This window comes from Hyalella azteca, unplaced genomic scaffold (assembly GCF_000764305.2).
Source record: "Hyalella azteca isolate HAZT.00-mixed unplaced genomic scaffold, Hazt_2.0.2 contig13134, whole genome shotgun sequence".
NCBI lineage: Eukaryota > Metazoa > Arthropoda > Malacostraca > Amphipoda > Hyalellidae > Hyalella > Hyalella azteca.
In genome coordinates this window covers 32989-55949 of record NW_025943067.1, presented here as the reverse complement: position 1 = coordinate 55949, position 22961 = coordinate 32989, and the positions used below count along the sequence as shown (strand labels likewise).

The window sequence follows — 22961 nt, the reverse complement described above, 5'->3', positions numbered from 1 at the left end:
GTTTTCATTGTGTTTCGATAAATTAAACTTCATGTTGAAAACCTCAAATTCAGTTCTGGCTTCATGTCTATTCACACGTTGCAGAAGTCGATGTCACGCTGGTGTGTTTAAGCATTGCCTCGACCTGGAATAGCGCTTGTAACGTAAGCTCATTACAAAGTCAAACGTTAATGCCTTACAAAGCATCGTACAAGCATTCGACAGTTCGTCGCTACTGAGGATGCTTGGTAGCGATTCAAGGATGCTTCATGTCTCGCTCTTAAGCGAGTTTTAGTCTGTTCAGTCAAGTTTGCGACACTTGCTGACTTGCAGAGCTGTAGAGTTCACTGCTCTGAAATTTAGTTAGTTGTTCGTGTTTTCTTTTGCTATATAAAACTAATATTAAGATTTTATGTTAGTAAACTCGAACAGTAGAATTTCTACTTGAAACATAGGAAAAGGTTAAAAATCACTGAAAATGATTTTTTATGTCACTAAAAACACGCTCAGCAATAAGCAGTTATTTCAACTGATATCGGAATTCCTCCTTTTAATGTACAATCATGAAACAAGTTGTTAAGCATTGTTCACTGCTTGCCTTATACATCAGCTTCAAGGGAGGTAAGTCCTGCGGTGAGACATTGCTCTAGATAACGTCACTTGACGGACACTTCATTTCCCGAGGGCCAGCGGCATGGTCTCCCTTATTCTGGCTCAGCGCACACTTTGTTCGTCACGCCAAGCCTTCTTGAGCGCCAGACAAGTGCCTGTGACAGTCACCACTTGCTCGACACAACACCCACGTGCCGCAATAGCTTCAGGCTGAATATCGACAATATCGAGTGGTCTTGACAACCCCTTGAAAGCTGGTGGTGAATGATATAAAGAACTGGCGACCGCAAATTTGAATGGACCTCTTCATTTGTAAACAAAATTTCAAAATTAACTAATGAATTTACCGACATGAGTGCTCAATCTGCTTTGGAACTGTGAGAAAAACAATTCGTCCAACGATAAAAAATGTTTGACCCCGATATAAGTTTTAATTCATTTTTTTAATTTAAATCCAAGTTTTCCCGATACGCATTAAGAGCGACAATTGCAATTTTTTTCTGTCTGAAATCTTATGAAGCAAATAAAAGTTCAAGGTATCTTGTATGAACGCTAAAATTGGTTCATTCTACGACTCCCTTTCCCATGTTCAGTCCGAATGACATGGACCGGTGCGTGTCATCAATTGAATTTTAAAAAAGTGCGAGACTAGTTGAAGAAGCCTTGACTTTATACGAGACTCACCATGGGCTTTTTTATTTTTCGTTGCGCCACAATTTTTTACACAGTTTTTTACACTTAAATATTTTTTTAAACCGTAGTGTCTGCCTTCAAAGGCTCATTGTTCCTCGCGAACGCCTCTCACTGTCTCACCCAGACACTTTCCCTTATTTTTTTAAGCGCCCCACTGTCTCACTATCAGATCAGAGCGAAGCCAGGAAAGCAATTCACGGATAATTCGGGCAGCCAACGGTCGCAGTCCAAGTCACTGTCAGAGATTTTCACCCGTCAGTTGGCCTCAGAAAATGAAGACCAATTTAGTGACTCTTGCGTTTCGACGATCTGAGCCAGAATACCCGAAAATCATGCAAAGAATTTTATGCACCTAGAAAAGAATTGAATTGTCCTCGATATTTGTCAGGAATACTCGCTTCGAAATGCCTCAGTGACTTCGAATTCTCTCGCGCCGAATGAAACAATTTGACGTTGAAGTTCTGAGAACGCTCGACTGTTTGATTGAAATTTGGAAATAAAACCGTGGCCAAAATAAATTTGGAATGTGAATGTTTACAGTGCAGGATTCTATTCGTACAGATGACGACAATACATATACGCATCGGAATTTCGAGCATATTTCAAAACATTGATCTTTGCAGAAATACGCTAGCAAAGTGGGCGAATACATTTTCGTAGAGCTGATTGCGTCGTGATTGTCCAAAAATTTCACTTCAAGAATTTTTTTAAGGTTCACAAATACACAAGGAATGTTTTGCAAAGTCAGGTACGAAGTTGATATGAGTATTGAAAAAAATATTTAGGATATTTCGACCAAATAACAAATTAAATAGGATTTTCCCAAACTTTTTCAAACAACAATAGTTTCGCCAGGTATTCAAGAAAAATTGTTACTATTCCTCCTCAATTTTATTTATCATTGTCAACCTATTTTGAATGTTTTCTCCACTAGAAATCCTCTAAAATGTAAGTGCTAATTTTATGAAAGATTACAAGATATCAAATACAGTGACGAAATTTATGCTGAAATTTCCAGTTTCTCTAGGATTCGTTCACACAAAGCCTAGCCATTTCTATAAAGGAACTTTTTAGTTCTTTCTGAACATAACTTGCGATCTCTGCCAACATCAGGGAAAAATCTAACAGCAGAAGTTTCGAAGAAGTTCATTTTTTTATTCTAATGATTGAATGAGATATATCAAACTAAAAATAACATCTTTCACGTCAAAAGAGACCTCTTCAACGTAAAAAACCGTCTTTGACGTAAAAAAGAGAGGTCTCTTACGTGCAAAAAGAATATGCCTAACTTAACCAGCAAAAATTGAAGTCTTTAGCAAAGTAGAATTTTCAGCGGCCCAAACTTTAGTGGAGTTTGACCAATAAAAGTCCATACGCATTCACATCGCATTGAATGAATTCGATTTATTCTGAAGTTGGCGTAGAGAAGTTTTGCTTCAAACGATGGTACCGAAACTCAAATCGGAGTTCTGGAACCGTAAATAAAAATTCTTTTTAGAATAATACAGGCGGGCGGTGACCAGTATTTACATAAATTCTAACATTAATACGCAGTAGTACTGGCGTTTTAAAACTTTTTCCAATTCGGGCGTGCGAAGCATAACTCGAAACCTCAAACCGACCCACTTCAGCCGGCAGAGTAAATTTTTGCCGGTCATTTCAGTAGCCATTGAAATCATTCCATCTATATTTCATTGTTATTTAATTATTTATTGAAATTATAGTAGGAATATTTCGTTTTTTATTTCATCATTGCTTCATTTCCCAATGAAGTTTTGTCGTTATCGTTGAATTTATATATCATTATTCACATGAACTATCGTTGCTGCGTCATCGGAGCATGCAACGCACTACTCGACCAACATGGTCGGTCTCGACGCAATTAGATTCTGTTCGTTATTTAAATCGTGGCAATTGCAGCTAGAATTTAAAATAATTGTCAGAGCTATCCTGAAGTGGTTGGCAACACTGCTGCTCTCAATACATAAAAACGGGATAACTTGATGAGGCATAATGAAATGTCAAGTTCAAGTCGGAAAGATTGCTCAGACTCTGATAACATTTTATTTGCAATATTCTTTCGTATATTTGCTCAAGGATATTGTTTAATAGCATCCGTTACAAAATAGAAACATTAATGATATTTAATGAGCTTCCTCCACAAACGTGCTTATCGATTTAGTTGTTGTTATTCATTTCATTTGTATTTCTGTAGTGCTGGACTCAGTCAATGCTCTCAACTGCTGGCCTCACGAGCTCCAGAAGGCCATGTGGGGCTTCACTGGCCAGCTTTAAGGCCACATAAGGCCAAATCTTATGCCGCTGCCATTCCAAGACATGCGATTATGGCCACCATATTGCAATTTTGATGGTGATCACCTCACGCATGCCTAGAGCCGCCGGCCATTAGGAATTGCTACAGCTTCCCTACTGAAAATTGCTTATGGATTTCCGGTGGCCATCGGTAAGCCTAGAAGCAATAATTCACACAGCATTTTCACAATATTTGAGTTAAAAATCATCATAAATCATCTTAAAATTACCATGGAAAGTTATTGCTGGATTTCTCATTTGGACAGTTATCAGTCATTCGATGGCCGCTGACAACAATGTCATGACTTAGCGCGGATTTAGCTCGCGGTCATTAAGGCTTGCCCAAGTCTTCGGCTGATAATTCTTCGAGATGATTCTTTTATCATACTGGGGTAAGTACGAGTTGGTCATAGGTTATAATCAAATACTGTTTAGTTCATTGGCACTCACTGAACATTGTTTATCTTCACAATCATTAAACAAAACCCAAAATACCAGACCAAGTTCAGTTTATTTGCAGGCAAATTTTTTGAAACAAGAATTTATGCCGCTTGTTTCCTGCTGGCGAGTACCCGCAGTGCGAACAAACTTCGCTCCATTTATAACGTAATAGGAATTTTGATCGAGTCGCAGCTCACGATATTATTTTATTAGGCTCAGTGAGCGACGTTTATGCAGTCGAGCTGCACAGCGCAAACTTTGCCGTGAAGACGAGAACTGCTTCAACTCCGGCCATGAGGCGGCCACCGATAATAATTTATTTGTTCCCTGCAGTCAAATACTCCTTGGAATATTGAATACCTTGTAGAAAATAATAGGCGTTTGACCTACGGTGCCCAAACTTTAGTGGAGTTTGACCAATAAAAGTCCATACGCATTCACATCGCATTGAATGAATTCGATTTATTCTGAAGTTGGCGTAGAGAAGTTTTGCTTCAAACGATGGTACCGAAACTCAAATCGGAGTTCTGGAACCGTAAATAAAAATTCTTTTTAGAAAAATACAGGCGGGCGGTGACTAGTATTTGCATAAATTCGATCATTATTACGCGGTAGTACTGGCGTTTTAAAACTTTTTCCAATTCGGGCGTGCGAAGCATAACTCGAAACCTCAAACCGACCCACTTCAGCCGGCAGAGTAAATTTTTGCCGGTCATTTCAGTAGCCATTGAAATCATTCCATCTATATTTCATTGTTATTTAATTATTTATTGAAATTATAGTAGGAATATTTCGTTTTTTATTTCATCATTGCTTCATTTCCCAATGAAGTTTTGTCGTTATCGTTGAATTTATATATCATTATTCACATGAACTATCGTTGCTGCGTCATCGGAGCATGCAACGCACTACTCGACCAACATGGTCGGTCTCGACGCAATTAGATTCTGTTCGTTATTTAAATCGTGGCAATTGCAGCTAGAATTTAAAATAATTGTCAGAGCTATCCTGAAGTGGTTGGCAACACTGCTGCTCTCAATACATAAAAACGGGATAACTTGATGAGGCATAATGAAATGTCAAGTTCAAGTCGGAAAGATTGCTCAGACTCTGATAACATTTTATTTGCAATATTCTTTCGTATATTTGCTCAAGGATATTGTTTAATAGCATCCGTTACAAAATAGAAACATTAATGATATTTAATGAGCTTCCTCCACAAACGTGCTTATCGATTTAGTTGTTGTTATTCATTTCATTTGTATTTCTGTAGTGCTGGACTCAGTCAATGCTCTCAACTGCTGGCCTCACGAGCTCCAGAAGGCCATGTGGGGCTTCACTGGCCAGCTTTAAGGCCACATAAGGCCAAATCTTATGCCGCTGCCATTCCAAGACATGCGATTATGGCCACCATATTGCAATTTTGATGGTGATCACCTCACGCATGCCTAGAGCCGCCGGCCATTAGGAATTGCTACAGCTTCCCTACTGAAAATTGCTTATGGATTTCCGGTGGCCATCGGTAAGCCTAGAAGCAATAATTCACACAGCATTTTCACAATATTTGAGTTAAAAATCATCATAAATCATCTTAAAATTACCATGGAAAGTTATTGCTGGATTTCTCATTTGGACAGTTATCAGTCATTCGATGGCCGCTGACAACAATGTCATGACTTAGCGCGGATTTAGCTCGCGGTCATTAAGGCTTGCCCAAGTCTTCGGCTGATAATTCTTCGAGAATATGGCCAATTAAGACTGTATACTTAAGTATTTCAGCACGGTGCCAATGCAGTATAGAATATATAAATGCATAGTTTTTATTTGCGTTCCAGTAGAAAAATTATATATATTTGATATTTTTCTATTTGGTATTTGATCTGAACGGACGTTAGGTGTTTGATGGGAAGTTTTACGCCCATGAAAATATTTTCAATAGAATAGGACCTATAAAATGTGAAATAATCGTTATTTTTCAGCAGTAGTAAACGTCCCTGCGTTGTGCTGAATATATGGAAAGCAAAATGTGTATTGAAATCGTGACTCAAACAGCAGTTAAATAGTTTTATTCACTCAAGATATCTCGAATCATAGAGAAAACGAAGAAAAAATTGATGATATGATAAACATTTTTGAAAGGATAACTTTCTTCACGGATTTCGTGCTCACATTTATTACTTCCTATGATATGGGTCACTTGTAATATTTATTAAATTTTCATAATCAAGAAATCAACACTGCACCATAATGTAGGGAAAAATTATCATTCTTACAAATGATTCATAAGGAGCCAAAATCTCAGAAATTTACAAAAACATATTAACATGATTAATTAGTGAGAAATACAGAGTTTTATCTACCATCACAAATTGAATATTAGCAGAGAATCCTGATGAACATGGCGAAAAAAAAATCAAAAACCTCAGCGGGAAACTCATAATTTATTTATTAAAATAAAGATGTTTCACAATAATACCAAATTTGAGTTCAGAAAATTTTAACGAAGCTTTGTTCGTAAGTGCGACAGATCCTCGGTGAATAAGATATATTAAAGTGCATCCATATATTATCTCGTATCAAAATAATGAATAGTCTGAAAAAAGAACGTCAGAAAAAACATAATGGAAGTCTTCATTTTTTCATGATATTTTGCTCGGCAGTGTTCAAGTTCCATCCGTGAAAATTCGCGAGTACAATAAGAAAAGTAAGAAAGACGTGATTCGTCCTTGCATCATGACTATGTCGTAATAAAGATATTATATTTTCATGCCTGACTACCCATCTCTTCCACGTAAAATTAAAAAAAATTAAACATGAAACAAATGCTGAGCAGATTTATCATAAAGCATCCGTCATCCGAAATTTCTCATTTTGAAATCGCGGAGTCGAAGCATGGCATTTGGTGCCGTAATTACTGTCGTCGAGAATTCCATGGAAATATTCATATAAAATTCAAAGGAATTTCAGCGGCGAATCTGCAGAGACTCCCTCTCACGCACGCAGTAAAAACCCAATGTGGGATTTCTAACACAGAAATTTTTGCTTTGCGTCGATGCAACGAACACATGGAGAAAATAATGAGACATTGTCCAAATAGCGATGCACTTTAAACCCTGCCGTTGGCAACCTGGTCCAAGTTCCCCCAAAAAATTGAACGTTCAAGGCCTCAAGCAACAAATGCGCGGCAATAATTGGGACAATTTGACCCATACAATTCTCTGAGTGCCTGCTGGGACCCAGCTGCGTTCATTCCTGGTCTACTCATTTCAATAGCTCGGTGTTAGCAACAGCTGCGCTTTTGATGTGAGCTACTAAGCATTAACATTTTCAAAATATTTTAAAACATTTTGCTGAACGAGTTTTTCACCGTGAATACGCGGCTGCGGGGCTGTGCATGTATCAAACAACAAGCACAAAGTTTGAGACAGATACTTGTTTTATTTTATATATTTTAAAGTTTCTAAATTTTTTTAGCTATAAGAAGCAAAACTACAATTCCAAGCTTCCAAAGAAGCAAAAACTACAATTGGAATGAATAATGTATTTTTTATTCATCTGTATGCTCATTTCCACACTCGCAAACCGTTGGTTGCAGTCGACCAACTCGGCGTTCACCATCACGGGACGGATCTTAAGCGTTTCATGGTAGTGAATCAGGAGCGAATTGCCGCAAAATGTCCTTTATTTGTTATTGCTGCAGGTCCTAAATTTTACGATCGAGGCACTCGTCCTGTATCATAAAGAAGCTTGTACGATCACTGATTCTAAGGAACGAATTCAAGGGCAATTTGGCATAAATGTTCCGTGTCATGCAGGGAATCTTTCTATAAAATCAACAATTAAAAAGCAAAAAATTATTGTAACTGGTCAAAGAAACGGGTATCAAGGAGGGTCTTAGGGTTTTATAGCAGAAAGAGCTGTGACAATAGCAGAGACTATTGTAGTTTAGTTTATAATAAGTATAGCGATGCAAGGCACTTACTGGAAATATATTGCAGCATGAAATCAGTTGGAATTTTGGTCATGCAGTTTGTCAGAGAAAGAAGATGAGACACAAAATGCTCAACAAATTGAACATTGAAAATTTACATTTTCCTACATTTCAAGTTGAATGAAGTATTAGAATACAAGACATCATAGTATCTCATAAGCCATACAAATAATCAAATGTTTTAAATTATTCAGGACCGATAAAAAATATGTATGAATTCTGAATTCGAACGCTTTTGAGGGCATCAGAGTTCATTTGAAGCCCTCAATCCTTCTTGAATCTGTTGATGTGTAGCAGAAATGCTGGGGAAAAGCTCCCTTGAAAGCTCTGAAGAACGCGTGTCTCCATTGAAATCTGCAGCTCAAAGACACAAGTGCGGAACCATGCAAGCAAAAATTTATATAAATATTTCCCGGGCTCTTGACGCCCGCTGAAAAAATGCCGATGTTGCAACGGCTTTCAACCCTAATTAAAATCATAGGCGTGTTTTCAGTGGCCAACGAATGGCCAGCGACGAGCTTGCGAAGTTGCGGCGAATGGTTTTATGAGGAATGTGTCCTTTGAAGAGGACTTAATTCCTGAATGCGGTGCGGTCTAGAGGAATATACGCGGTGTCGTCGCAAGGAATATATTCACACGATTTTAAGCCGTGCAGCGGGCGCATAGTGAGCGCATTTGCCCATGACAGCTCTCCTCTGAAAACATAGCTTGTTTGTTTAATTAAACATTGAATGCTAGTCACATTTTTCCTATTGTAGTATTTTTCACTTGTATATATATAGTCTTTTGCGATCAAACATATCATTATTTATTTATAGATTTGATACTACACAAATTTTTGTATTTCGGAAAAATTGAACTACAATGATATTTTCAGCTGATTTTGTTTTCAAATTAATGAAAGTATTTTCATACACTACTGTTTGTCGAGAGAACTCTAAAAAGTTAATCTTATTAATTTTTCAAGTCACACTATTTTTAGTTTAATTAGTTAATTGGAGAAGTGATGAAGACGTTTTAAGCAATAACGTTTTAAGCAAAATTTACATCATTTTCATGCCTTCTTGCTTTTAAAATTTCAGTAAATTTGCGATCGGAATCCTAATTTTTTTATGAGTACTGAAATAATAACTTCGTATATATCAATTAAAAAATACCAATTAGATTTAGTTTGAATTTAAATAAAATATTATGAATAAAAATTTCTGCCGAAAGCTTGATGTACTTTTTCGTTCACGATTTTACCTCTACCAATATTTGTCAATGTCTTGAAGGAGTATCTCATCTCAAAGTCATGAAAATTTCAGTTTTCAATGGACGACATGATTGACAACCGAATTATTGATGAGCCATCCACTATTCAATCCCAAGCTGACCTTCTTGTTCTATTATTTTATAATGAAATAATTTAACACCCATGATTTTTGTCATATTTTTCGGAATGCAAACTGAATTGAATTCCAAAAAAAGTTAAAAATTTCATGGAGTTGAGAGTGACGAAGGGTAAGCAGATTGTCGCGAAACTTTTTCCTTAATCTTATTGCCGACAAAAACCCAAGCGATAAAAGCTTTAAATGTGCCCACATGAATTATAAATAAGGTTTCATATTTGCGTATAAAAAGGAAACGAGCAGAAATCTCTTGCTAAGTCTTTATTTTGCTTGTACTTCGTTCGTGCTCGAAGTTAGAACGACTTTGTCGCGAAATTCTGTTGATGATTTGAAAAACAAGAAGTTTTGCTGTTAAAGTTTGTTTGAGTCTAGCCAAGACGAAGACAAAAAACCTCGCAATTTGACAAAGAACAACAGAATGACTTCGTTAAAGTTTTCATCCAATTGGAAGTAATGTGCCTGATTGCGAGGTGGACCTCGAGACGCGGGCTCAGCGAGGCCAGTTCTGGAAATTCTTTCGATAATCACGAGGTCTGCGATGATTGGAAATTCTGACGATTGATATTTAGGATAATTGTGCATTCTGTGATGATTGAAACTTGTGATAATTGGAGATTCTGCAACGATTAATATTTAGAATAATTGTAAATTCTGTGATGATTGAAACTTGTGATAATTGTACATTCTATGATGATTGAAACTAATGATGATTGTACATTCAGTGAGGATTGAAACTTGTGATAATTGTACATTCTGTGATGATTGAAACATATGATAAGTATACATTCTGTGATGATTGAAACTTGTGATAATTGTACATTCTGTGATGATTGAAACTTGTGATAATTACACATTCTGTGACGATTGAAATTTCTATGATGATTGTACATTCTGTGATGATTAAACCTTTTATGATAATTATACATTCTGCGATAATTTTGATATGTCCTGTGGAGATTAGAATTTATGCGATTTATGGAATTTTTTCATGGCTATCCATTTTTATTCCGCCATTACTTGTTTAAATAAGCAGGAATCGATAATCAGGGGTCCGATTCTATATGAGTGAATAATTATTGACGCTGTTTTCAATTTTTAGTGCTTTGCTCCGTGAAATATGAAATTTTTGTTATAGCCCATATTTAAAAAAAAAAATTCATCGAAATATGGGGAATAATATGAAAAAAAAAATTTAAAGTCACTCGTGGGATGCGCGTGAGCATATTTTCAACATAAATTACTTCTTTCAAAAAATTAAATCTTGGCTCGATTTTTTTATCCGAGCTTTAAAACACTGTAATTTTTCGCTAATTTCCAAAGCCTTGTATCAATGTAACAAAAAACGATGCCTTGCTCGCAAAAGAAGATGCCTAAAAAGCTATCTTTATTCCCGGATTAATTTAAACTTGTGAGAAGCCTTTTGTTGAATTCTTTGCATATTTAAATCGACCTCATCGGAAACTCCAGCCGCGATGACACCTCTTTAAATTTTAAGTTCGGTTCTCTGAAGAAGAATTGAAACTCCTTGATGAGATGGACGATGTTCGATAGAAAGGTTACTGTCTTGCACGCACATCACAGGGGATAGAGGCTTGGAAAATATCGAGGTTAATTGAATTTAATAATTGTTTGTAGTATTACCTTGATTGTCTGTCAGTATTACTATACCTTGATAAGTATTCCTATAATAATCAAGGTATAGTAATACTATACCTTGTATATAGTATTACTATCCCATGTATATACTACAAGGTGTAGTAATACTATCAGTATTACTATACTTTGCATAGCACTACTATACACGTAAGCATTACTATAGTACTATACAGCAATAGGTACAGCATTATATATACATGTGTTGATGTCTCTGTATTTAATCAACGTCACACTGCTAAGTCTCATCAAGCAAATCAAGGTAAATGCAAATGCTTGCAAATCGTGGTGAATGTCTCATCAAGCATATATAATTAGGTTAAATACTTTATTTTTGTAATTAATTTTGTGCAATTGTAAAATAGTTGCATTCATTGAACTTTACGTTCAAAATTTTGTGCGCGAAGCTAAATTCAAGCAACTCCGTTGAAAAGTGAGTTAACATTACATTCCTATGTTACTTATTAAGTTCAGTATTACTATACTTTGCATAGCACTACTACACACGTAAGCATTACTATAGTACTATACAGCAATAGGTGCAGCATTATATATACATGTGTTGATTTCTCTGTATTTAATCAACGTCACACTGCTAAGTCTCATCCAGCAAATCAAGGTAAATGCAAATGCTTGCAAATCGTGGTAAATGTCTCATCAAGCAAATGTAATTAGGTTAAATACTTTATTTTGCAATTAATTTTGTGCAAATGTAAAATAGTTGCATTCATTGAACTTTACGTTCAAAATTTTGTGCGCGAAGCTAAATTCAAGCAACTCCGTTGAAACCTTGAGTTAACATTACATTCCTATGTCACTTATTAAGAAATTCGACGGATATGATGAAATTCTTTCTATGATTTATCACACTTGCTGCTGAAAATCGGATCATGGATAAAAAATAGAAACAAAAGGAGTGAGAAATGCTGGCAATTCGCGAAACGATTCTTTTTCTTTTCTGGGCAAGACCAACCTGCAAAAAGTCAGGACACTTGTACTCCCGAGGATCTCTTCAATAGATCAGGGCGCTTGAGAAACAGCAGACTGTTTTTCACCCTCCGCTTGGAGGGAACTTCTCCTCTTGATCAGAACGTGTCTCTTATACACATCTCCAATGCANTTTTGATCGAGTCGCAGCTCACGATATTATTTTATTAGGCTCAGTGAGCGACGTTTATGCAGTGAGCAGCACAGCGCAAACCTTGCCGTGAAGACGAGAACTGCTTCAACTCCGGCCATGAGGCGGCCACCGATAATAATTTATTTGTTCCCTGCAGTCAAATAGTCCTTGGAATATTGGATACCTTGTAGAAAATAATAGGCGTTTGACCTACGGCCAATATTGACCGACTAGTTGGCCAGAGATAAATCGTGTTCGACTTTAATCAGAGAATTGGAACATGGGGAGCGACAGCCCCCGGTCGCTTCGGTCGTCTGCTTTATTAGCTTCAGCACCGAGAAATGTCGGGAATTTGTGCAACATATTGCAGCGACAACTAGCATTCCGTGCATACATCGGGTACAGATTGTTTCACGTTTGGAGACTAATTTATATATAAAAAGGGTTTCCAAGGAAAATAAATATTTGAGATAGGTATTTCGTGCCATGTTATCAATGTTATTTTGACATGAGCAACGAATTAAATACGAGCGATTCGTAAAAATTGTCTATCTTCCTTTCATACCGTGAATTAGAATTTGTATTTTTTTTCTCTGAGACAAAGGCACTGGCACCAAGCAACCCAATTTTATATCAATCTCAACCCTTTATGACTTACCATTATTATTGCCAACCATAATATTGGCAGGCATTCGTTTTCCAGAGCTTCGACATGCAAATGTTGCCGCATTTAAATTCACGACCACTAACCTTCGACAAGCAATATCTAAACACTCGTTATTTAATATTATCTATTGACCGCGATTCAAGGTAGTGATCAGTTTTGAATTCCAATTTGAACCTAGTATGCCCTACGGATTTATATATATTACTTATATATGTTTAAGTACGTTCCTAAACGCGTTGCACCGAAGTTATGAAAATTTAAAGTATGAACGTAAGCTATTGCAACTGAATAAATAAATGACAGAACAACGGAAACCTTTATTTAACGCCGGAATTTTTATGTAACGCCGAAGTGAGTAGCTTTAATAAAAAAATTCCGCTCACTTCACCAGAAATCTTTGCGAATACGTGCATTTATTATACAAGCTCACATGACAACTAAGATATTCTTCACACCTGCACGCAGTAATACGTTCCCACCCACACCTGCCTTGGCAAGTCATGCATTAATTACCACTTATTTGATTACCCAGCTCACATTTCAAATGTGATAAAATACACATGCCAGTTGACGAATGCTGCAGTTGCAGACATCTGTGCATAATGACATTGTCGCATGAATATTTATTCCTTGACGAATCTTTCTCTCAAAATGAATCTCAGAGGAAGTTTCAGATATTAACTGGCACATACTATTATTTATATCTAAAATAATATGTCAGATGTTCTTGAATCCCTTACTAAAAACCGACCGTTTCAATACGCAAAACGAGTCATCCCAAATAAAATTTCAAACTATCAATTAATCAAACACTAGAAGCCAAGCAATATCAGTTATAAGTTTAGGCAATATTTTTTAAGCTGATTGAGCAACCTAACAACGGGTCTATTTCTTCATCAAGCTCCAATCAGCGGCGCATGGGCCCAGATCTGAAGAGCCCTATTAAGGCCATCACCCAGTAATTATAATTATTATTATAACCATCGCTCAGTGGCTCCTTCTCTCATCAATTAAGATAAAGAGCCACTGCAGTAGGCAGAGCTCGTCATCAAAAGCCGACATACCCTCGTCTCATCAGGTAATGCTAGAGCTGATCGAGGTCAGGCGTTTGGTGTCAAAAGCTGCTTCGTCTTAGCCTGCACTTAGGCATTACCTTACAGTGATTGATGACTGATACTCGAGGCTGATATTGACGATTGCTTTTGATGTCGAGATTAAAAATTTTTATTCGTGAAAAAGTCATTCGTACTTCCAAAATCCTGCTTCTGATCTCAAGATCTGAATCAGACTTTAGTGAAATTATTTTCATTATTTTGACAACTGATACTCGAGGTGGATGATGAACATTGATTTGGTCTCGAAATTAAATGATTTTCTTAGTGAAATCGTTACTTGATCTTGCTGACTTCTAATTCAAGTAAATACTAAAGATAGTTTCTGAGCTCCGGAATAGTGACTTTCCTAGAGAAATCATTCCATACTCGAGTCATTATATACTCATCCTCGCAACTTATATTGATGATTGCGTTTGATTTAAGACAAAGTCTTGAAGTATGAGAGTTATTTTTATCTTTTGATCTCATTGAAAACAGAGCACGAATGACGACTACCACCATCGACGGTTACATTATTTTCACTATGGAAGTTGTTCAATGAATTTCGATGTGAATGTTTGAAGTGAATAGCGGAAGTTAATAACGAGAAGTGAAAAACAGAAACAACGGATTCAAAACATAAAATGTTTTGAATCGTGAAACAAGAGAAGGAGATTTCATCCACTCTTTTGCAAACTCATTTACAAAAAAACGTAAATAATTCGGCAAATGATATTATTTACAGAACACGTTGGAAGCCATTTCGGTTACCTGAATTACGTCAAAACTGTCCCTGCAGCTACACCCTTGGTATGTCAGGTGAAGAATAGAAGTCACTAACAACTCCCTCATGCGAACTGCAACAAATTAGCAGATTTCTGGAATAAAGGAAAATGGATATACAGGAACGGGATTATCATATCACAAAATAAAGAAATATGGTTCGGGAAATGATGAAAGATGATGAGTTACTGAATTCATATCAATTTATATACGTAGTTAAATCTTTGCTGTCTTATCTACTTTACTTTGCTAATCAACTCAGTTTTTGCACTTGGAATTTGTAAATTAACTCAATTTGTATGATTGGTACAGAAACATTTTTAATCGTATTAAGAGAGGCAAATAATTTGTTGAGCTTATGTCCATAAGGGGAAGGGCAAAAATCAATTTTTTTAATCATACCTCTACAAGACTTTCAGATTTTATTTATGACAGCTAATTCTGATGGGAGTTTTGGCAATTGTAGCAATTCTATCTTTGTGTGAACACTCGTACCTAGACCTCTGACTGCTTTGCTTATTGATCCTGAGCTAATACATCTCTCAGTTTCAAATTATTAGATTTTCAGGCACAAAGTCAGCAGGGGTACGTCCTTGAATGATGTAACAATCCTTAGTTTAAATTTCACTCAAGTAGTAGTAATAGTGCGTCTGCATTGAATATGCTAAATATAGTCGCCCGGTCGTCGATTCATAACGTAGTAGAATTCTTACAGTAAACTGGGGTTTCGCAAGCACTACTCAATGTTCAAATCTTGATACTCTGGGGTCATACTTTCAAAATTCGCTAAGTGAACGTAGTATTTACGTTCTATTTTCTTGTCTATGATTGGAGTATTTTGCTGTTAACTTACGATCTCTGAACTTTTTACGATCTCTGAAAGTATGGGCCCTAAACTGTTACCACAGGGCTACCTTGCCATACTCAAAGGCCCCAAAGGAAATAATTCAATGATTGGCTGATGAACTTACGCTCTCTTAACTTTTTTTTAAAGTATAGGCCCTAAACTGTTACCACAGGGCTACCTTACCATACTCAAAGGCCCCAAAGGAAATAAAACTCAAATCTGATCCGTCTATTTGTCTGCGGAAATTCTCGTATAATATTTATTTGCGGAGGCCCTAAGTGTATTTTAACTCCCGGACTCTGCGGTTCCATAAATCTGGGAACTTTTGCTCTGGTTAGAAGGCACTTGGGCGCCATTTCAAACCACTCACTTAGCTGTGGATCTCATAAATTGTCAAGATGGAAAGCCGGAGCAGGCTTGAATATTTCATACGAGGATCAGCGACCCCTAATGTTCTTAGTCCATTTCATACGAAGATAAGCGACACCTAATGTTCTTAGTCCTTTTCGTACAAAGATAAGCGACACCTAATGTTCTTAGTCCATTTCATACGAATATAAGCGACACCTAATTTTCTTAGTCCATTTCATACGAAGATAAGCGACACCTAATTTTCTTAGTCCATCTTATGTTTTCTGTCACATCCATGTCACCAAATTCCTGCGCACTTAAGATTTGCCCAATTCATCTGGCTCCGTAGCATTTAAATGTGATGAAAATTTTCTCTATAAAACAACTTGTTATAATTTTTATTTGTCTTAAAACGTTTTGCGTTGAACAGTCAACCAAAGAGTTGTTTTCTAATTCGAATTCTGAGCTTGCCACAGATGTTGACAACAACTGTCGTCTAAAGTGAAATTTTTCTGAACAGCAAGCCTTCGATAAAAATAATATTCCCCTACATAATTCAATACAGAATAAGCCTTTAATGTGGAATAATGACATGCACAAACGCGTGATTTAGGTGAATGAACCCGGTGAGATGACCGGAACAACATCCCGTATTCATGAGACGTTTCGATTTACGCTGCACAGAGTGGATCACTTCGATAAGCTCCTCTAATTAACATGGTAATTGAATTTACTTCGCCGATATATCACGCGCTCCCGACGGCTTCTACTGAACGCCGCTGCTGTTGTTGTGTAAGTGCTTCTAGAGACGCCGGGACAGCTGGCAGAGAGGATCAAGACACGATAACAGCGTCTTGAGAGCGACAGATGTCAGAGATCACGTCCAGAGACAATGAACTTTAGTGAACGATTGACAGAGATTACGTCCAGAGACAATGAACGCTATTAAACGGTAGCCATAAATTACGTACATGCAGAGACAATGAACGTTAGTAGACGTTTGCCAGGTATTACGTCCAGAGACAGTGAACGTTAGTAGACGTTTGCCAGGTATTACGTCCAGAGACAATGAACGTGCCAGCCAGAGATTGCGTCCAGAGACAATGAACATGAGTAAACAGTTGTCAGAGATCACGCTGTCGCGGGAAGAATTTGTAATGTTTATTCTAGATATCGGTGACTAAATCTATTGGAATCTTTCAAAGTTCAAAAATCAATTGTAACAACAACTCAGATTAGTGGTTTCATTTTAATGCGAATTTCGTGGGAATAAAAATTCGCCCAGCAAGACGTTGAAGCTATCGGAAAATTGATAGAAACGTTGGTCTCTTTCGCCACCAAACCGAAATTTTGAGATCTGAAAACGAGAAGATAAAATGAAAAAACTATCATTAGGCTCGTAGATGATTCTTCGCCATTACTAGTCGATAAAATCATTCATAAAAAGTTTAGTGATTCATCTTCGTATGCGCTTGGTGGTCGAAGCATCGAGGATGATACCCGCCATTAAAGTTGAGATTACAAGGCTAGATCTTTGACTAATGATATTTTAGTGAAAGGAAGGCATAAATTGATGAAGTAAAATAGAGATGACAGCTCCGACTCCGAGTTTTCAGCGCTGAGCGTTCCCAATAACCGCCGCACAAATAGCAAGCTCATCTCGCTGCCTGTGTTGACAAAAAAAATTTATTAGGTAGTTCACGACTTCCATTTCTAGAGAGAGCAATCAAAAATTCATGATAAATTAGACATCTGAAAAGTGCGATGGCGAAAATGAGCGAGATGAAGTTTTTGGAACCTTGGCCCTCTTCATCGTCGTGAGGCAAAGAACGTTAATAGACGCTTAGCGAAGATCACGCCGTGAGACAATAAACGTTCATAGAGAGTTGTCAGAGATCACGCCGTGAGACAATAAACGTTCATAGAGAGTTGTCAGAGATCACGCCGTGAGACAATGAACGTTCATAGAGAGTTGTCAGAGATCACGCCGTGAGACAATAAACGTTCATAGAGAGTTGTCAGAGATCACGCCGTGAGACAATAAACGTTCATAGAGAGTTGTCAGAGATCACGCCGTGAGACAATAAACGTTCAGGGAGTTGTCAGAGATCACGCCGTGAGACAATAAACGTTCAGGGAGTTGTCAGAGATCACGCCGTGAGACAATACACGTTCATAGATATTTCATAAATATCATTTCAAAGAATAATCAATATTTAGAGAGAGCAATGACAAATCCTCTACTGTTTCAATACACGTTTCCGGAGAAGTAACAACTGTATCTAATGCCTCAGCAGAAAACTTAGTTTTTATTCAGAACTAATTTAATAAGTTCAAATTAAAATAACTTTTTCTAATGTCAAATTTACGAACAATAAATATATTTCGAATATCCTCGTCGTCAGGAACCAAACAATATGCACCGTTAGCCTCCAATAATCTTCACAATTGTCCACAATATTATTGTGTTACATTTATAATACAGCCATATCCCCAACTATCTCGAGAACGTACCTTTGTTGCCAATCAAACATAGTCCACCAGGGCCCCGACGGAATGCACGCGAATAAGTTTAAATCGACAATGGGAATTGCATTTGAGTTGTTCTTCCGACGTCGCGTGCAAAGGCAGAATAGAAACGGAATCTGATTGTGGACGTTAGATACTTGCAGAAGGATGTGCTTCAGCCAGGCTTACTTCTGCAGCGTATTTCTAAAGCATGCATTGTAGCTCGATTGTGGAGTTAGATCGCTCTTTGCAATGCCACATGTATCTTAAACAATTCAAGTGTTCGCAAATATAATTCGTCTGACACTTAAAATTAACTCTATGAATTTATCCATGGGAAGAAAGACAGTGTATTATTAAATTAATTGGAACTGAATAAATTAGATATTGTTTCAATAGCGTGGTTTAATGAATATGAATTTGCACGCCTGTTCGAAGAGTGCGACGGAAGCGGAGTTTACAATGAATTAATATATTTTACAATAGAGTATAATAGCGCCGGACAAGCTCTATTCTGGCATCCGAAGTCTCCTTTGCGAACATTTTTCCTACATCCATTTGTGGAATTGACTGTAGAATTTGATATCACCGAAGATTCATCCGCTTAATTGGACTCGGTTTACGATTGTTGTTCTGGAATGCAGAACAACGCTATTTCCGATAAAAAAAAATATTTTAAATGTCGTGCGCGCCAGTCAATTGTTCTTTCATACTTAAATTAAAAAATTAATTCTGAAACGCAAAGTCAATTACCACCAATTTCAAAGTAATTACTTGAATGGCCTCTGTTAATAATCAATAGGCCAAACGAAATCGAAACACATTCTTTTCTGATCAATACCGAATACTTTTATGCTGTTATTTTGGACTATATATTTTCTGATGAATACAAAGGCTGTTATATGTTACTATTTAGATTTTCTAAAGGCAGTGAATACGTTCAGATCGGATTTCTTAATTAGAATCGTCAATGAGACCTCGGCTGGAGTTACGGTTATTCGAAACCGATCTCTACGCGCTCTCAGTTAACGAGCAATCGATTGCCTCGATACGTGCCAACTTTACTCAAGTTGAGGAATAATGGAAACAGTAAATTAATATACCAAGTTGAAACCGTGAATTAATTTACCATCTTGAATTAATATTAACTGTGAATTGGCAAAATAATGGCAAAGATGATAATGAATAATCTACATGAAAACGATATGAGAAGTGGCAATAATACATTAACGACAATAATAAGAGTATATTAAGCAGAAATGGTGGTAGAAAATTAGTTCGAAACATCTTATTGGATTTTCAACGGCACATTGAAATTTATCTTTTCGTATTAATATTAAAAATCTCACGCTTAACCGAATTATAGTTATAAGAATTATTTTAGGCTTTATAGGTCAAAATGCAATCAGAATTCGCAATAACTTCTATAAATTCTATTTGCAATATATTAACTGGTACTATTATATAACGGCAGAATAGCGTAGGTAGGAAGAAGGGGTAAATCCCTATACTTATCAAGCTCTTTATGTTTAAGTTAGAAAATTGGGAGTTGGAAATCTTTAAAAAAGAAGTTATTCTTTCGAGGCTCTGGAGCTTTTTTGATGATTACAAACAATATTAATCCATCAGTGCCAAGTAGTATATACTATATCGGTCCTATCATATTACTACCAAACATTTGAAAAATAATACCTCTATACAAAATTTCAACTCTTCTATCAGTACTTGAAAAAAATTCTGTGTATATAACCTGAATATTTCTTTTTCCACCACATGTCGTGTTCTGCTTTTCTGCCCACGCCAGTAAAGTATTTAAATTTTTATAGAATACATCATACAACACACGTTTGGCAGCATGCAACGCTTCACTCATGTAAATACATGGGTCAACTCAGCCAATGGACGCGTGAGTAAATTTTAAGTATGCAGTGCTTCACAGTTCGGCTATGGAAATAAACAGAATATATAAAATGCAGGTACTATGCATAACATTATTCGAAAAGTATTTTAAAAAATGATAGTTCATACCAATTATTGATTTAATTAGATATTTTTTAATTACTGTGTCGTAAATTTAAGTTCGCTTGGCCATACCAAACAAAACCCTTTTTATTCGTGCGGAAATTGTACCTGAATATCATAATATTGCACTACAATAATGGGGTGCACTTATCAAATTTTTTTCGGGCAACATTTTTCAAATTTTTTCCTACAAAATGTGAATAATGCGTCAACAACCCGAACATACATCCGGTCCGATGACGATGATCAGGAAAATGTAAAGAATTGGCTAAAAAATACACATAATAAGGAAACAAGAGCAACAGAATAAACTTTGTTTGTGAATCACCAGAAAACAAAATAAGTACGTCTGGAAGAAAGCGAATAATTATTGTAAATACGGACATCAATTGGAGTGCTTACCTTGGACGGCTTTGAGCTGGTTGCCCATCATCTGCTTGGCAATGAACGCCGCCATCTTGAATCCTTTGTGTTGCTACCGGTCTATGGGAAAAGAACAATAAAAATATATAAGTTTATATATTTTTTATAAACATGTAATATATAACCATTTCTTATTACTTTATTGAGGCATCTAAAAATTATTCTTACTCTTTTTAACTGGATTACTTGACGTTTTCAACAGCAAGCACATCAACACTACATCTCAATGGACGGCAACCCGCACCCTACTGCACGAGCTAAGGGAAACATTTTACCCACTGAAAAATTTACACGATGATTCAATAATGAGAATCGTATTTTCAAATATTAACATCAATATTAACTTTAGATGGAAGAATAAATGCTATTTTCTAAATTTAAACCTAGCATAATACATATTGGAATTACGGGATGAAAAGAAAATGTATTTTTCCTTTTATATTTGCGTTCCTAGAACACCGAATTGCGGTTCTCGAGTATTCCTACAATTTAAAGTAATTCTAAATAATTAGGGATCGCAGGATACTTCGGATGGCTGGCTCGCATTTTCGCTTTGTCTAAATTTGTTTTGGCAGTTCCTAGGAAGTTTTGAAGTCAAGACAGTTTGCCATTATTGTTACCTTGCCGAGCCGAAAACAAACAGCGAATTTCCAACGAAACTGAAAGCAGTATAATTGTTGGCATTAGTGAATGACGCAAATTCAGCTAAAAATATCCTCATATCCTAGCTGCAGTATTTCGTGTTGGCCTCAATACGTTCATGCTCGAGAATTTGAATGTTTTTATTAGTGTCACGCACTTATACAACAATGGAGTCAGATTCGTTGCATGAATATTATTCATAATTAAAGCCGCAGCAGGTAAAAAAATATATTATTTATTTGAATGACTTAATTGAGGTAATATTTCAATTAAGGAAGGAGAAAGTAAAACTTCTTCCTCGATATATATACAAAGCATGATTCAATTTTAAAGTTTAAATATCTTGATGAAAACGTTTTTAAAACATATACTAAACAATATTCAAAATTATGTTTTTTAATCCCCAACTCGATCCCGAATTCTAATTTTCAATTTATGACCTGCAGCCAACACACGATTGTACGAACTAAACGGCAAAGGTTGCACTGGCTGGGATGCTGCGGTTTCCTTTCAGATGCAAATCCCTGGTGTAAGTGAACCTGCATTTTCCAGCGCCTGGCCGATGCATCGGCTAGTATAGCTGGACGTGGTCATTTTTTCTGACCCTCTCTCGAGAGCAGTGCAATCTACATCCATTTCTGCCGCAAAACCCAGACCAGGTTTCTCCAATTGCTTCGGTTCTCGAAGCTCGCACGACAGAAATAGAGACTGGGGTATAAATTTCTGATTTTGGTTAATATTGTCCGGGTCGCGCGGATGCAGCAATGCGTTCAGTTTTCGGTGCTAACATCAACGTTACTCTTGAATTTAGATCGTACATAATCAGCTTTTGAGGATATGTTATCCGAGAATACAGGTAAAAAGAGAAAGCTTTGTATATTCCATTAGATCGAGTTACTTGAACACAATATACTGTGTCTCTATCTCGTGAATTCTCAATTCTCTAGCAGGAATAGCTGATCGAGTGTGTATGGTTCTCCGTGTGATTAAATGTTATCTTATTGCATAAAAGTTTCCTGTCACAGCGGATACCAAGTGCATCTAATTAGTTCATTATTATATTCATGCAAATCGTGAATGAATCTCGAGAGTAAATGCCAAATAAGTTCAGAACTTCCTTGTGGGAGAGTTTAAAACAAGCCACGCTTAACTCGGCCCAAGTCTTCGCCACAAAAGCGTTGCGCATGAGCGTGATGGACCGCAAGCTTGGAGCCGCGTAATCTCTTGATGATGCAGAGTTGCGGTAGTTTGCCCTCGGCACACAAATTGATCGTAAAAATACACGGCGCACTAATGAACTAAGTTCTGTTGTGAGCAAGGAAATTAGGGCAGCGCAAGTTGAAATGAAAATTAGACATTGCGCAGACTTGTTCCTGGAGAAAATTATTGTGAAAGTTGCGGGTAGTGGTTTGGTCTTTCGTGTTGACGTCA

The 22961-nt window shown here is 36.8% G+C and overlaps 1 protein-coding gene across 3 annotated transcripts in view; it reads right to left on the bottom strand.

Annotated features, from left to right (window-relative positions):
* LOC108677480 (complexin) overlaps positions 1-22961 on the bottom strand; it is a 135991-nt gene that overhangs the window by 99607 nt on the left and 13423 nt on the right. For all 3 annotated transcript variants that reach the window (XM_047883515.1, XM_047883517.1, XM_047883516.1), the window contains exon 2: positions 20868-20948. In XM_047883515.1, coding sequence (XP_047739471.1) covers positions 20868-20922 — 55 coding nt within the window. In that variant the 5' untranslated portion in view covers positions 20923-20948. The remainder of the gene's footprint in view (positions 1-20867; positions 20949-22961) is intronic.